The 13,579-nt window shown below is 41.8% G+C and overlaps 1 protein-coding gene across 10 annotated transcripts in view; it reads right to left on the bottom strand.

Moving 5' to 3' along the window:
- The window catches only part of UBR4 (ubiquitin protein ligase E3 component n-recognin 4), a 50,725-nt gene that overhangs the window by 27,314 nt on the left and 9,832 nt on the right, over positions 1–13,579 (bottom strand). For all 10 annotated transcript variants that reach the window (XM_072426559.1, XM_072426563.1, XM_072426561.1 and 7 more), the window contains exons 18-47: positions 13,343–13,512; positions 12,829–13,111; positions 12,453–12,564; positions 12,273–12,352; positions 12,070–12,198; positions 11,691–11,873; positions 11,444–11,566; positions 10,748–11,087; positions 10,558–10,655; positions 10,026–10,183; positions 9,707–9,919; positions 9,304–9,405; positions 8,857–8,957; positions 8,386–8,584; positions 8,114–8,302; positions 7,887–7,950; positions 7,258–7,449; positions 6,661–6,731; positions 6,308–6,455; positions 5,611–5,835; positions 4,807–4,977; positions 4,542–4,724; positions 3,954–4,112; positions 3,720–3,872; positions 2,936–3,163; positions 2,687–2,844; positions 1,524–1,695; positions 1,242–1,443; positions 661–824; positions 356–572 (exon numbers count right to left, since the gene is read on the bottom strand). In XM_072426559.1, coding sequence (XP_072282660.1) covers positions 356–572; positions 661–824; positions 1,242–1,443; positions 1,524–1,695; positions 2,687–2,844; positions 2,936–3,163; positions 3,720–3,872; positions 3,954–4,112; positions 4,542–4,724; positions 4,807–4,977; positions 5,611–5,835; positions 6,308–6,455; positions 6,661–6,731; positions 7,258–7,449; positions 7,887–7,950; positions 8,114–8,302; positions 8,386–8,584; positions 8,857–8,957; positions 9,304–9,405; positions 9,707–9,919; positions 10,026–10,183; positions 10,558–10,655; positions 10,748–11,087; positions 11,444–11,566; positions 11,691–11,873; positions 12,070–12,198; positions 12,273–12,352; positions 12,453–12,564; positions 12,829–13,111; positions 13,343–13,512 — 4,987 coding nt within the window. The remainder of the gene's footprint in view (positions 1–355; positions 573–660; positions 825–1,241; positions 1,444–1,523; positions 1,696–2,686; positions 2,845–2,935; positions 3,164–3,719; positions 3,873–3,953; positions 4,113–4,541; positions 4,725–4,806; positions 4,978–5,610; positions 5,836–6,307; positions 6,456–6,660; positions 6,732–7,257; positions 7,450–7,886; positions 7,951–8,113; positions 8,303–8,385; positions 8,585–8,856; positions 8,958–9,303; positions 9,406–9,706; positions 9,920–10,025; positions 10,184–10,557; positions 10,656–10,747; positions 11,088–11,443; positions 11,567–11,690; positions 11,874–12,069; positions 12,199–12,272; positions 12,353–12,452; positions 12,565–12,828; positions 13,112–13,342; positions 13,513–13,579) is intronic.

The following is a 13,579-nucleotide window of genomic DNA, read 5'->3' as shown; positions in this document are numbered from 1 at the left end:
CCTAAAGATGTAGATTTTCCAGAGGAAGGCAAATAAACCCTGGTATAATTTGCTCCAACAGGGGAAAAAAAAATCCTTCCCGATTCCAATCAATCGGATGTTCCCTAGATCAGCAGTCGCTTATTTTTACTTTAAAACTTTATTACCCAGTTACATTCTGTGCTTGTCACATGTAAACACTTACAGAATTCCCCTTCACCCCATCTTTGGTAGCTATATAGTAAGGTGGAGGGGAGGTGTGAATGAGCCAGGCCTGCACTAGGAAAAGGAAAACACAGCAAGCAAGCACTTGATATTTTTGTGCTTTCACCTGCAATGTTCAAAGTTCAAACGTTTATTAAACTGCTCAACTTACTGAATATTGTCAGTTTTTTATCAGCTTGCAATGCTTCTTCGCGTGTAAATGGGAAGTCAAACCACCGCGCCCGGCTTAGGTTGAGCTGCATTGTGCGTCCGAACATTTCTATGTAGGACGGTGCTCGTTCAATGGCTTGCGTGCCGATCTGAAGGCGCATTCCAGTCATCACCATTGTGCTGTTGTTGTTTGTGACTTCCACAGTGAATCCTCCAGGCTGGAAGAGGAGGAAAGACCATGATCATTAAGGAAAGTTTTATAAATGGTGCCTGCAAAGGAGGACTGTGAAAGGATTATCAGCGTACCTTTGTGTTGGCAACATACATCCCAGTGGAATTAAGACGATGTTTGATCTGCTGCGCATTGTAGAGCTGAAGGAGGTCATTTCCACCAAACTCCACGTCGGTCATCTGTTGATTGTGTTCAAAGAAGTCGATCGGGAAGGTCACCTGACTTGATGCCCGAGTCACTGAATTGGGGAAATTTACTGGTTACAGTGGAAATGGAGTCAAGAAAATAGATACACAAGTGAACCATTGGTAAACTGATTGAGCTGCTAGATGCCATTTCATACTAACATCTGTGCTTCCAGAGGATGACAATACTACCAAATCTTCCTTTGTCACTACTGCCGGCCAGCTCATTGGACCAAAAAAAAAAGTATAACTTGTGCTCCCCGCCTATTGTAAGCTCAATATTTACCCCCTGCATCTCCCAATGCCTGAAAACATATTAGGTCCCAGTGCAAAGATAAAGAGCCCCATTGGCTGCTAGTGGGTGCATTTTGTCATACTAGCAGTCTGATTTAAGCTGGGAACATAATATGAAGACTCTTTTCAAGGTAAATGACACTAGCTGTAATTAAAAACACTTAGAAATCACTTACTGACAGCAGCTGGTTTGCGCTTACGGACAGGTTTCATGATACTGATACTACTGCTGGGCTGCAGGGAGGGCTGGAGCCAGTACGAGGTGTTCTCCACATTGGCCATATAGATTCGCAGACTTCCGTCCTCACACAGAAGGATCATGGTTGTCCTCTGCTGATCATTGCTTGCTGTGTGGCGTATGGCTACCATATCTTGAATCTAAAAAAAGACAGTAAAATGAAATGACTATTTAGCCATACAAACTCAAATGCCCTCCCATGTCTATGCCTTTCACTCACTTTGGCTTTAGCTGGCAAAGTTTTAATCTCCTGGATGAGAAAGCTGTCTGGTTTCACCATCACTACCAGAGGGATTCCTGTGGTTTGCTGGACACAGCACACTAAGCCGGGGTGATTCATGACCTCAGACCACTGGCACAGAGCAGGTGTTGTCTTGCTTCCTCCATTGGAACTGTAATAAAAATGATCATCACTACAAAACCAAAGAACTATGGAGTGAAAATCAATCAGAATATAAAAAAAAAATCTGCTGCTTAAGCAGGACCTGGCAGTCTAATGTGGACAATTCGGAACAAAATTACAAGTTCTCTATGAAACTGTGCCCTTCCTGCAGAAAATTTTGCTGTGGAAACACTAAATAAATGGTCACATCATACTCCATACCATGACCGGATGGATAGTGTGGGTATTATTCTGGAAAGATCCAGCACCATTCACAGATCACTGAGTAGTATATTAGGAATACTAAGGACACCGCAAAATCCTGACAGTTCAGCCGCAACAAAGACAAGGCTTATGTTTTCACATCAATACAGTAGATTGTGTTTGTAGGCCAGTTAGTACCACAGCAAAATTGGCAATGTAGTATGGTCTATAGCCCAAAAATTTGTAGACTTTTTAAATTCCAGATGACCCTGCATTCTTCCTATTTCATTGCAATGAGTTTCCAGTGGGGAATTATAAAGTTTCAAAGGCGAGACATTTAGTTAATGCTGCCCGCTCTCGTATAATATTGCTATGGAGAAAATCAGAAGTACCCACTATAAGCCTATGGCTTAGAAATATTAATGAAATTAGGCGTATGGAGGATTTGACTGCCACTAAATATTGGACAGAAGATAAATTCCCACTTACTTGGCATGATCGGAAACAATATCGAAACACTCAAGTATTTATTAGCCAATTGTGTATGGGAGATAGTAACAGGCACATAAATTGTCATTGGAAGTGTTCTGTATTTGTGTAAGTGTGTTAAGTTCTGAAGTTCATACCTTTTGTTGTCATTGTATTTGTTTGGCGTTCTGCAAGTTCTTTCCAGAACTACTTATATAAATTGGGGTTTTTTTGAGAGATTGTAGTGTCACTGGGATGGATCCCTGGTTTTCATTTTGTGATAAGAATTTTTTTTTTTTTGGAAAAATAAAGAATATTTTCTGTCTAACCTCTTAATGTTGATGGGGAAAAGAAGAACTATCTCCAGGTTGGATCGGTTTATTGTGGCAGCAAATGATTTGCCTTGGCAGTAACTGAAGAAAAGCATCTGCAGAACATGGGAATAGTAGACCGATACTCCACCTCCAGCGACCTGTCCATTAGTATCCTGTATGGAGAAGACAGAGGGTGATCAGACACTGCTCACAGATTTAGTATTTCTATTATTACCACATACGCCACAATTGCTCCCATCTAACCTTTAGTTCTTCATGATTTACTTCCAAGACGTTGGTGACGTAGAATGGTCCGTGCTTGGCACTGCTGGATTCCTCCATGAGCTGAGTGTACACGTAGCCCGCAGAGGACATAATTACAATGATATTTTTGCCCTCTTCATTGAACAAAAAGGTGACATCTCTGATCTTGGAGCTTGGCAGCAGAAAGTAGAATGTGGGGCTCAAAGCATCAGTTGACAGGTCATACACCTGAAGAAGGAATTTGATGTTACTGGAGGCACCTGCTTTAATAGCTGAATTACAGGCAAAGCCCTTACATGCTCCTGCAAAATCCTTATAAACAGAAATGTTGTCCATCGCCTTAGGGATGTGTGGAACAAGGCTTTATGGCAAACTGCAACACTTTCACTATTACAGAAAGTTTTAGGAGGCCACTGTATGTGCAAATCTAGATGGTTGTGCTTTATATCTACAAATCGTTTCCCTTATTCCCTCCTTAGACAGGGTCTCTTGAAGCAGGACCTGTAACCACACTTCAAAATTGAACCAAGAGGCCTTTAATTATTCATTGTATCTATCTCAGTCTGCCTCTAAATACTATTTTAGGTTAAATTGGAAAACTCACTCATCTCTATCTCATGGAGAATACTTTAACATTGCAAAAGATGAGTTTATCTCATTTCACTAGTGTGTGATTATCTTACAAATGCAACCATCTTGTATTACAGACATTTAAACAAAGGCAAAAATAAAGCCTGAATTTACTGCAAGTATGCTACCTCTCTAAAGCCGAAGCTGCACTCACCTTGACAAAGTCAGCAGTGACTATGGCCAGCTCTGTCTGGGAACCAGGCAGCCACACAGCTTTAATGATGAAGTTACCGGTGGCAAGCTGCGGGTGCAGCACCAGGTGATCTGACACAGATCCTGAGCTGCTGAATGTGAGGACATGACAATCCTGAAAGAGGGAAAGGAAGACATGAATGTTTAGTATATGGTAGTGAAGAAAAAAATAAGTTGAGTGCTTGTGACAACGTACCTTCAGACCACACACTGCCAAGTAATCTTCCTTGCAGGGGTTTCCAGTCAGACTGAGGACGGTAAAGGGGACAGGAGCAGAGGCCAGTCTTGTCAAAGTTAGTTTTCTTTTGCTTGAATCAGCTTGTTTTAGCAGTGCAGACAGCTGTAGTACCGTGATCTGGATAACAAAGGAGGGAGGACGTGTTTGAGACTAATCAGGAGGAAGACCATGCTTCAAAATATTTACTAATGCGCCTAAATGAGGGTCCTTTAGTTTAGGGCCCTTTAGAATAGAGAAATATACAAACATGTATATTTCTACCCACCCTACCTACAGCAATGGGGTTATCTGATTGCTGTAGATAGCAATTGCTTTACTTCACAATATCTGTTCTCACATCATTATTTCTTCCATTGCAGGTTACCAGCACAACGTGGTTACTCTTCTCAATCTGGGACTGTTGACAGTGTAGACCAGCAACAGACTGATGGCTCATCTTTCTGCTGCTTTATATTAAAAGGTCTTATGAAAGCAAAAATGTGCAATCTATGCACCTGATTAGTCCCAGTCCAGCTTTGGATTTCTTTTGTATTGCACAGGTCTTACCTTTCCCTTCTCGTGGCTGACAGCTAAATGTTGCCTTCGCCCATGAGGAGAGGACAGCACACACATAGCCACGCGGCGGAGTACGTGAGCACTGATCAGCTGGCGGATTGTCTGTCCTTGGTCACCACTGTAATTCATTCTCACATTCTCAAATGCTCCCTCCTGGGATCCCAGCGTGGGTACCTGGAGAGCAGAACATGCTGTTAATTATGTTATGCATCCATTTGACCTCTTCCTCATGTACTCCTCAAGCCCTGGGCATTACCATGAGCTGGTCTGTCATCTCCACTGTCTTTTCCAAGGAGTGTAATTGGTCTAGGGCCTGCTGAGCTCTGCTGCTGCTTCCCACGGCGGATGCTTGCTGGAAGTTATTTCGAACGGCGTTCATCATGAAGTTCAGCATGTCCAGGACCAGAGGTGCAAATGAAGAGTTTGACTGAAATACACATTTACTAATCAGCATATTTGCTCATATTCAGAAAGGTGACAGGTACTTAAAGCAAAACTACAGACTGCAATAAAAAAGCTAGCAGTTAGGTTTGTGAAGTGAAAATCCTTAGTTGGATGGAGTGTGGTGAGCTTAGCCATAGAGATTCCAAACAGTGAAATATTGAAATTCCTGCCTCTCTTCCTGTCCACAAGTGTTTTTGTGGCTGTAACTGTTTTAGCTTTCTTAGGAGATGGAACATTCTATGAGGAACTGTAAGCCAGACTGCTGCATTACAAAGTTTTGTTTGTGTCCCCATCAGGAGTTTAGGGCCTTGGTGTTAGTAAATTTCAAAATAGCTGAACATTGCTTAGATTGGAACCTAGATTGTAAGTTCTTCGGGGCAGGGTCCTCTCCTCCTGTGTCACTGTCTGTATCTATCTGTCTGTCATTTACACTCCCTATTTAATGTACAGCACTGCATAACATGTTGGCGCTATAAAAATAGTGTTTGATAATAAAGGCAGCTGAACTGAATTAAAATTCTTTTGGTATGTAGAAAACTTTACATCTGTATTACAGGTATTTAGCTGACTGTATACAGCTTTAATAGTGTAATAACTATCACAGACATCAACTTACCTGACACATCAGCTCCTCTCTGCAGCCCTCAATGTTCCGGCAGAGGCTGCTGCGTTTTGGCTTCTCATCTTCACCCTTTCCATCGCTGATTGTCACCTTCCCCTTGTCAGTAAGGGCAGAGCCTGGGTGTCTGATGGCACTTTCTGGCAAGCGAGGTTCACTCTGGAAGGCAGATTCCTTCATGGTGGAGCCCATACCACTGCTAGGTGTTCTTTTGACCAGTGCCTGGAGGAATACAATGTTATGTGAGGTCTTGTGCCATACGTACAGATGAGAATTTCGCATTTTTTAATTTTATAGCAACACTGTCTCACTAACTGAAAGCTCCTAGTTCCTAAGAGCATACATTTATGGTGTTCAAATAAAAAAAAAAAATAGCTTTGATTTTTCTTAGAAGTCTAAAATAAAACACATGCACAGTTACTGCATTACCAAATGCAAGGCAGTCACTGAGCTAATATAAAGTTACATGTACAAAATGATCTGAAGGAAGAGTTCTGAAGGAAGCAGCCACTTATGAATCCATGAGTGAATAGAACAAAGTTAGTTTCCATCACAACCTCTTTGTATTTATGTTCAGTCCTCTGGACTTAGGAATAACAGTGAGCAGCAAGCCCATCGTGTAATTTCCAGACAAAATATATGATTTTGTACTTAGGCCGTTATCTTTATCTACACCTGAGACAAAGTCACTTACCAAGCAGCTTCCATCTTCCTTGGCTCCACAGTCACAGAAGAAGGAGCCATACTTTGCATAGGAAATCTCGTGGTCTTTGTGGCAAACCTTGGCGCAGACAGTGCAAACACCTACACCATCTACCATCTTACAGGTGTGACAGTGATACCTGTAGAACGACAGCAAGAGATTACAACACAAAGAATAAATATGGGGTGTTAGGAACAAGTACAGAATCTTTCTGGTGAAAGAAAACTTTTTATTCATTGGTAACAGACACCTGATTGCAATATTTGTGTATATGTAAACATTGCAATTAGTGCATTAGTTTACACAAACACAGCAATTCTTTCATATCTGTTATATGAACTCACCAATGTTGATTCATGAACTCTTTCTGTGTGATGGTGAAGGTACACAGCTTGTTACACAGAGAATCTTCATCCTGAATCAATCAGAAAATTAAAGTTCAGTCATACAAATTAACGAGAACACATTAGTTCAGAAGTCCAGAAACCTTTAAGAGATAATCTCAAACTTGGTTCAATCTTATATATAAGAAGACACTCATCACCAGTATTCTGCCTAGATTTTATGGTGGAAGAAGCTTTAGACAGGTGGCAGCTGCTTTATTATAACCCAACCTTTCACTAACCACCCAAAAAAAGCCAGGTGGTTACTGAAAAGTGCTGGGTGGTGCACCCAGCTAAAAGGGGCAGGAGAGAACACTGACATTTAATAAGGTAAAGTAGGAAATGATCCTGTAAAGAGTAAATTACTTCTTACATGTACAAACAAAATTCTGTCCATCCAAAAGTGATGATCTGGTAGGCAGGGTAACAGTATCTATAGGGATTTCATTGGTAAGATCTCCATGGCATAGTCAGTGTTCCACCCACCTAATTCTTCAGGCATTTATCAAATCTAGATGTACCTAACCCCAAGCTGGGCGTTTCTTTGCAGAAACTTACAGAATCTTCTGCTTGTGAATCATCCTCTTCAACTGCAAGCTCTTCCACCCAGTCTGAGTCCACTTCAATTACTCGCTCCTCTCCATCGACAGGCATGTGGCAGTGACCCTGTCCTGTATTGTGGCTCAGGGCATTAGTGACATCAGCCAGGTAAGAGACAATGTGACACGTGCACTCCAGGATAGTTACGTGCTACAGGAATACACAAAAGGTTACATAGTAAATTATTCCATCTTTATACAGCTGGTAGACTAAAAGCAAAAAACCAAGACAACCATCATCCCACATTGGCTCCTTAGGCCTTTTACACATGAACATCAACTTTTCCAATTTAGTCTGAAGGACATCATAACCAGCATGTTATTTTAGAAGCCTGAAGCAGCTTTAGTGAAAGCGGTGGCAATTCTACCAACAGATATAAGCAACAATACTAAAAAGAGTAACAATACCGGTTTGTTGAGTTTTTTTATTTATGTTAAGGTCTTAAAACTTATATTTAGAGTAGGTTTATTTGCTTTTTTGTCCTAACACACATAAAAATAAAACCATATATTACTTTTAATATAGGCTATTTATTTAAATTGGCATTTAAAAGACAATATTCCCCTGCGTAATGTAGAGTATCTTACCTTTCCTTGCATGACATTGTTGTTCAGCTTTTCAATCACATTCTTTTGAGACAGATATTTCTTGCTGGAAGAGACAGATCAGAGGATGCAGGTTAGGTCTGGATCAGTTTTACTCATAACAAACTATATGGCCAAAAAGTAGGGTGGCGACCCACCCAACCCCAAGAGAATGGAATCAGGTGTTTTTGGTTAAGAGTACGTTATACTTCAAGTAATTTTAAACTTACCATCTTGCCAGCCAGTCCATGGCAGCATAGTGAAGCTGAAGATGGCCAGCACCTTGTCCGGCACTTGCTAAGGTAGCCATCACAACCATCAGCTCTGGGAATCCAGTGCCATCACCATTGGCAAGCAGATCAGTGGCCATTGGGATGAGGGTACTGAGGAGCACTGTGCACACACCTTCTCCAACTTGGCTGAAAGGCACAAACATCAGTTATGAACAGGGGATCCTGAGACAAAAGCGAAGAATAGCCTGTATCGGTCTGGGTAATCTCACCTGTTCTCTCGCACAATGTAAGCTGTAAGCAGTTGCAGCAACTGCCGGTTCTCCTGAACGATCTCTGCTTGGTCGGAGTCTTTGGGAGGTGGAGTGGTCATCCTCACGAGCCAGGATTGTAACTGGGAAGGCTCCACACAAGCAAGCTGAGCCATCGTCCCACAGAGATGTAACAAGCTGGGGCTTGGGTTCTTCTCCGCTGTAGTAGAGGAAGAGATGAATTAGAGAAGCAAGTCACTGCCCCACTTACCCCTAGAAGATGTAGGCCAACTTCCTTTCCATCGTGGACACAGAAGCCATGGACCCCCACCCACCCAAAGGCCCATTTCCCCACTATCCAAAAGTGCTCACTACTTCACTGCTGGATATGACAGTTTATTGGGAAAAAAAAAAATAAATTCAGAGATTTAAAATGCTCTACAATCTAGTAAATCCACCCCTCTTACTGTAGCGGCTAAACCAACCACTTACTCAGCTGGAAAAGTTTTGTAAAGAGCTTCAGAACTCGGTTACAAAATTTGGCAGATAGAGCCTCATTTGCAGTCGCCATCATGATTTGGACAAGTTCACCTCTACAAAACATAAAAAAAGCAAAATAAATATAAAGTGCCAAAAATATATATTGTGGCTTATAGCAGCATAGTTTTAAATTATTTTCTATGTTATTTATGTATGTTAATTATTTTTTAAATTATTATTTCCTTGTATTATAAGAATGTAAGAGAAACAAATAGCACAGCGGCTCTCTCATATATGAAATCCAGGTTAAATCATTTGATTGAATTAGGCTTTCAGTAGAAAAGACAATGTGGTGAAAGTGCAGTTCTACCCTTCCTCATTGCACCACCTTTCTCCCCTTTTGAGTAAACTTCACATTTAAAGCACTTTGGGACCACTGAGGTTCCCAAGCCAACATACCTTTCAGTAAAGAATTCTTCCATGGCTTTCCTAGCCTGGCTGGTCTCCAGCTGCTTTTCCAGGTACTGTAGACACTCCTCCAGGATGGACTCATCCAAACCGCTGGGAAATATTAAAGCCGATCAGTCATCAAATAAACACCGAATTCAGCCAAAACTAATTAAAATCCTTCCTTTGCCCAAGTAGCAGCATCCAATATCGTTATTATCCGAAAGGGACACAGATAGTAAATTTTGTTAGTGCTATTTGTGAGATTTCCTGTTACATTCTGTTTAAATAATGGGTGTGATACAGGAAAGTGAGGAGAACTCCTAACAGAGATGTGCACACAATAGAAACCTTGAAATGTCTTAGATCTCTTCCCCAAAAGACATACGTTTTAGCAATGTTTGCCTTAACAAACCTGGATGGGTCGGAATGATGGGCGAGGATATTATAGCATCCGGTAATCAGTTTCTCATACACCTTGGACAGGAACTCATCTGACTCTGCTGGTCCGAGCACTCGCTCCAGTGATGTAGTGCAAAGCTCGGCTACACTCTCTGTGCTGCTCTCCAGAAGTAGAGGCAGCAGAGATTGGGTCAGCTGGCGGGAATTTAGATCCTCAGGGCACCATCTGCAATGTTTGGAGGTAAACATTTTAGGTGTAAATAATGCTGCAATGCAGTATTAATAATATTAAGAAGAATAATAATAAAAAAAAAAAATGCTGCAGAACTCACACTATGAGGTCTCCAGTAAGGCGAACCAGAGACAAAAGGACATGTTTAAGTGAAGCAGCCAGAGACAGCGTAGGACTACACAATGTGCCTAGGTGAGCTGCCTGGACAGCGCCAATATAACTCTCCGATGGGATTGTATCATTGGCAAAGGCATTTCGCTGAAAGAGAAAGAAAAGGGCATTGAGTTATCCATTTATAAAGACACAGAGCTACTGCAAAAAATAAAGAGAATTACTATTTTCCTTTCATGATACCAGACTGACACTAAAAAGGTTCTCTAGAGCTGTGCTAATCTGTCAGCAACTTTAAATTTATGAAGCTACAATGTTCTTCAAACCAACATAGGTTGCCACATCCATGGTACAAGAGACTGCATATAGCAATGTTCTATGCAAAAGCTATGACCATTTTTTCATAAACTATAACCAGTCAATTCTGTGGATTCAGTCTGTTTATATCACTGAAAGAAACCATGCACTCAGAATATTGACCCAATCATGTTCTCCTATACGTAGGCACGCTTAGTACTCACCCAAGACCCGATACTGGGGAACTCATTGGTGTGGATGTTGTTCCAAGACTCACACAAGGTCTGCACAGCATTAGGCAGATTCTGAATCAAAACAGGCCCTGCATATAGAAGAACCCTCAGTTATCAAGCGATTCTTTTGGTTAACAGTTCCTGAAATGCTCACACTATGTAATCTTTTCCTTTACCATACCCAGTGTGTTGGCTTTGCAGCGGGAGGAGCCAATAGCCAGTACAGCAGCATAGCCCTGCAGCTTCTTCTCATCAGAAGCGTCCTCGGGCAGGCTCTGCAGCAGGTAGCAGCGGGTGAGTGAGGCGTACATATCAAGCAGCTGTAAAGCGGCTGGCAGGAGGTTCTTGGCAACTTGAGAAGATTTGTGCGGGTCAGTCTCAGCGGATAGCTTGGAGAAATGTTCATCCAGGGACACTTGCACCTTGCAGATGACTGCGTCCAGAGTATAAATGCACTGAAGGTTGGGCCCCTTGCGGAGCTGCTCAAACGTGTACCCATTGGAACTGCAGTATGTGGAGATCTACAACAGAGGAGTTACAAATAAATATTTTTGTAGTTTTCTGAAAGTCAATCAAGACAACAGTGAACTTCTCATTTGAAGCAGTGCTCCTCAGAATCACATATAGTACTTCCTTCAGTCCTCTGGTAGTCTGTAAGGCTTTGGGAGTGGGAAAATGAAGTCCTGTATAAGTACAACTTACTTACTCATAAAATGGTATTTGTCTCCCCAACCCATGCAACCTTACTGGGCAATACCCAAGCACTGTGTAAAATAAAGTGGGTCTCAGGTTTCTCTGTCACTGGAAATACTGAGAAGTGAGGGGGGAGCAAAGAAACATTTTTATAGACACAGACCGTTGGTGAACTTTCTCTCACCTGTCGAGCAATGTATTCCTCTGCTACCTCCACGTCATATTTGATGGAGTTGCATTTGGTTGATGTCTGTTCAGTCATAGAAGTTGCTCTCTCGAGCTTTATTCCCTGCTTGACAAGATGATCCTAACAGAGAAACATAGATTTAAACTATACCCAATATCCATGATCACATTTTTGTAATTACACTTATGCCTAAAAATAATCTGGCTTTAACATGAAAAGGGAACTTTTGTTCAAAGATCCGTACCTTGATCCAGAGCTGGTAAGATGGCACTTTGAGCCGTGAAGCCCAGCGCAGGGTGTGCAAGATTTCACACTCACTGGGTCCAGACACATTCTGCGACAGCTGCTTCATGTAGTGCCTGGAAGGGGGTAAGATTCCCAGAATCCTCCACAGGATAAGGAAGTGATACTGTAAAGCACACGCCTCCTAACAAGAGGAAAATTATACAAAATTTAATGAATAGGTTAAACAAAGGCCAGAGAAAAACAAAATGGAGAAAGACCAGGCAGATGAACTACAAGGACAAAGAATGACCAATTACAAATATGAAGTCTTGTACACATAGATAAGAAATCAGGAGGAACATCTGCAAAGAAATCCCAAAGAGAGATCTGTCTCTTACCAGGGCTGTGATGCTTTTATTATCGTTTCTTCTAAGCGTATCCAAGCGAGATCCAGCAGCCAGCAAAGAAATAAGCGCGGTGTACAAATCATCGTATTTCACAGCTCGGGAGAAGAGGACTTCACAAACCTAACAGAAAAGGCATCCAGTTCAGCTCTTTTCAACATAATATCTGTTATTTCAGGACTTAGGGGCGATCTTACCTCACTATCTAGCCGATGAAGGTCGTCTTCCGAGGCCTCCTGAGAGAGGATGCTGTAGAATCTGGGATGTGAAGCATTGTCTGGAAAAAATAAAAAATAAGCACAAAACACAACAACAGCTTTAGAATAAAAAATAACCAAAAATAGCACCATGACCATTATAAATAAATTATTTCTCACCTGATGTACAATGTTTTGTCCAATTTTCTTCTACTTCTTTAAAGCCATAGTAGATAGGTGATGTACGGCCGGTCCCTTCCTGGGCAGGAGGGGTGAGCAGATTATATTGCACCTGGAAAAAAGATTCACAGGTTAATAGCTGTAATATTCAACTTCAGAATACAAAATAAAGGAAGACCAGTTCTGTGGAAACAGTGTACAAAGAAAACAAAAAGACTAGTCACCGTCATTGCAGCACAATATGCTCCTAGGACTAGCATTAGAGGAAGCAGTGTTTTAGATCTCACAATGCAGATCTACAGGTATAAGGCTACCACAAGGGCTACTTATTTTACAAAAGCATGGCCAATCTGTCAGTCAGGCTTCCTGCACGTACCTGCTCAAATAAATAGAGCGGAGGTTTGGAGTACTGGTGTAAAAGATAATCAAACACCAACAGAAGTCTCCCGAGTAGAAGAGGCACACCAGGCAGCTGAGACTCCAAGTTATTGGCCAGATCCTGCAGGGTCTGAATGCACAGCAAGAGGATGGTCTGGCGGCCTCTGTTGGACAGGTTGTGGAAAATCAGAAGCAGCAGCTGAAGGTGGTCCACGTTCACATCATCTGTGTCTCCTGGGACTGATCCCTGCAAGGCGTTTTGTTTCAGGGTTCCAACAAATCTTAATAAAAGGAGAATATAATAGGTTGATAAATATGGTGTTGCAAATGCTACACACAGGATTTCTGCTGGTGCAGTGATGCCTGCCTTCTCCCACTTCAATGCTTGACAGAGGTATTTACACCAGCTTTATTCAAAATAAATGTGGATATATTTGTAATAAATATTGCATTTGTTGGTATGTGTTTTTAGAATTTGTCTGTATTTCAACTTTTAACCATGCAAATCTTACCTTTCCCAGACACGCAGACATTCGGGGACATCAGGCTCGCCCTGGACGCTGGCCTTGTGCTGCCAAAGCAGTAGAAGTCGAGACAACACAGAAAGACTCTGGGGATGAATAAAAAGTGGCCAGGGGCCCTCGCTAACAGGGGCAATTCCCAGGTGCTGAAGAAGTGCATTCTGTAATGTAGGATGAAAGATCAGAAATGCATTAGGTGAAGCAATATGACAAAAAAATGGGGGGGGG

Source organism: Pyxicephalus adspersus, chromosome 11, assembly GCF_032062135.1.
Source record: "Pyxicephalus adspersus chromosome 11, UCB_Pads_2.0, whole genome shotgun sequence".
Lineage (NCBI taxonomy): Eukaryota > Metazoa > Chordata > Amphibia > Anura > Pyxicephalidae > Pyxicephalus > Pyxicephalus adspersus.
The sequence above is the reverse complement of the archived record's forward strand: the minus strand, read 5'-3'. Positions and strand labels throughout refer to the sequence as shown.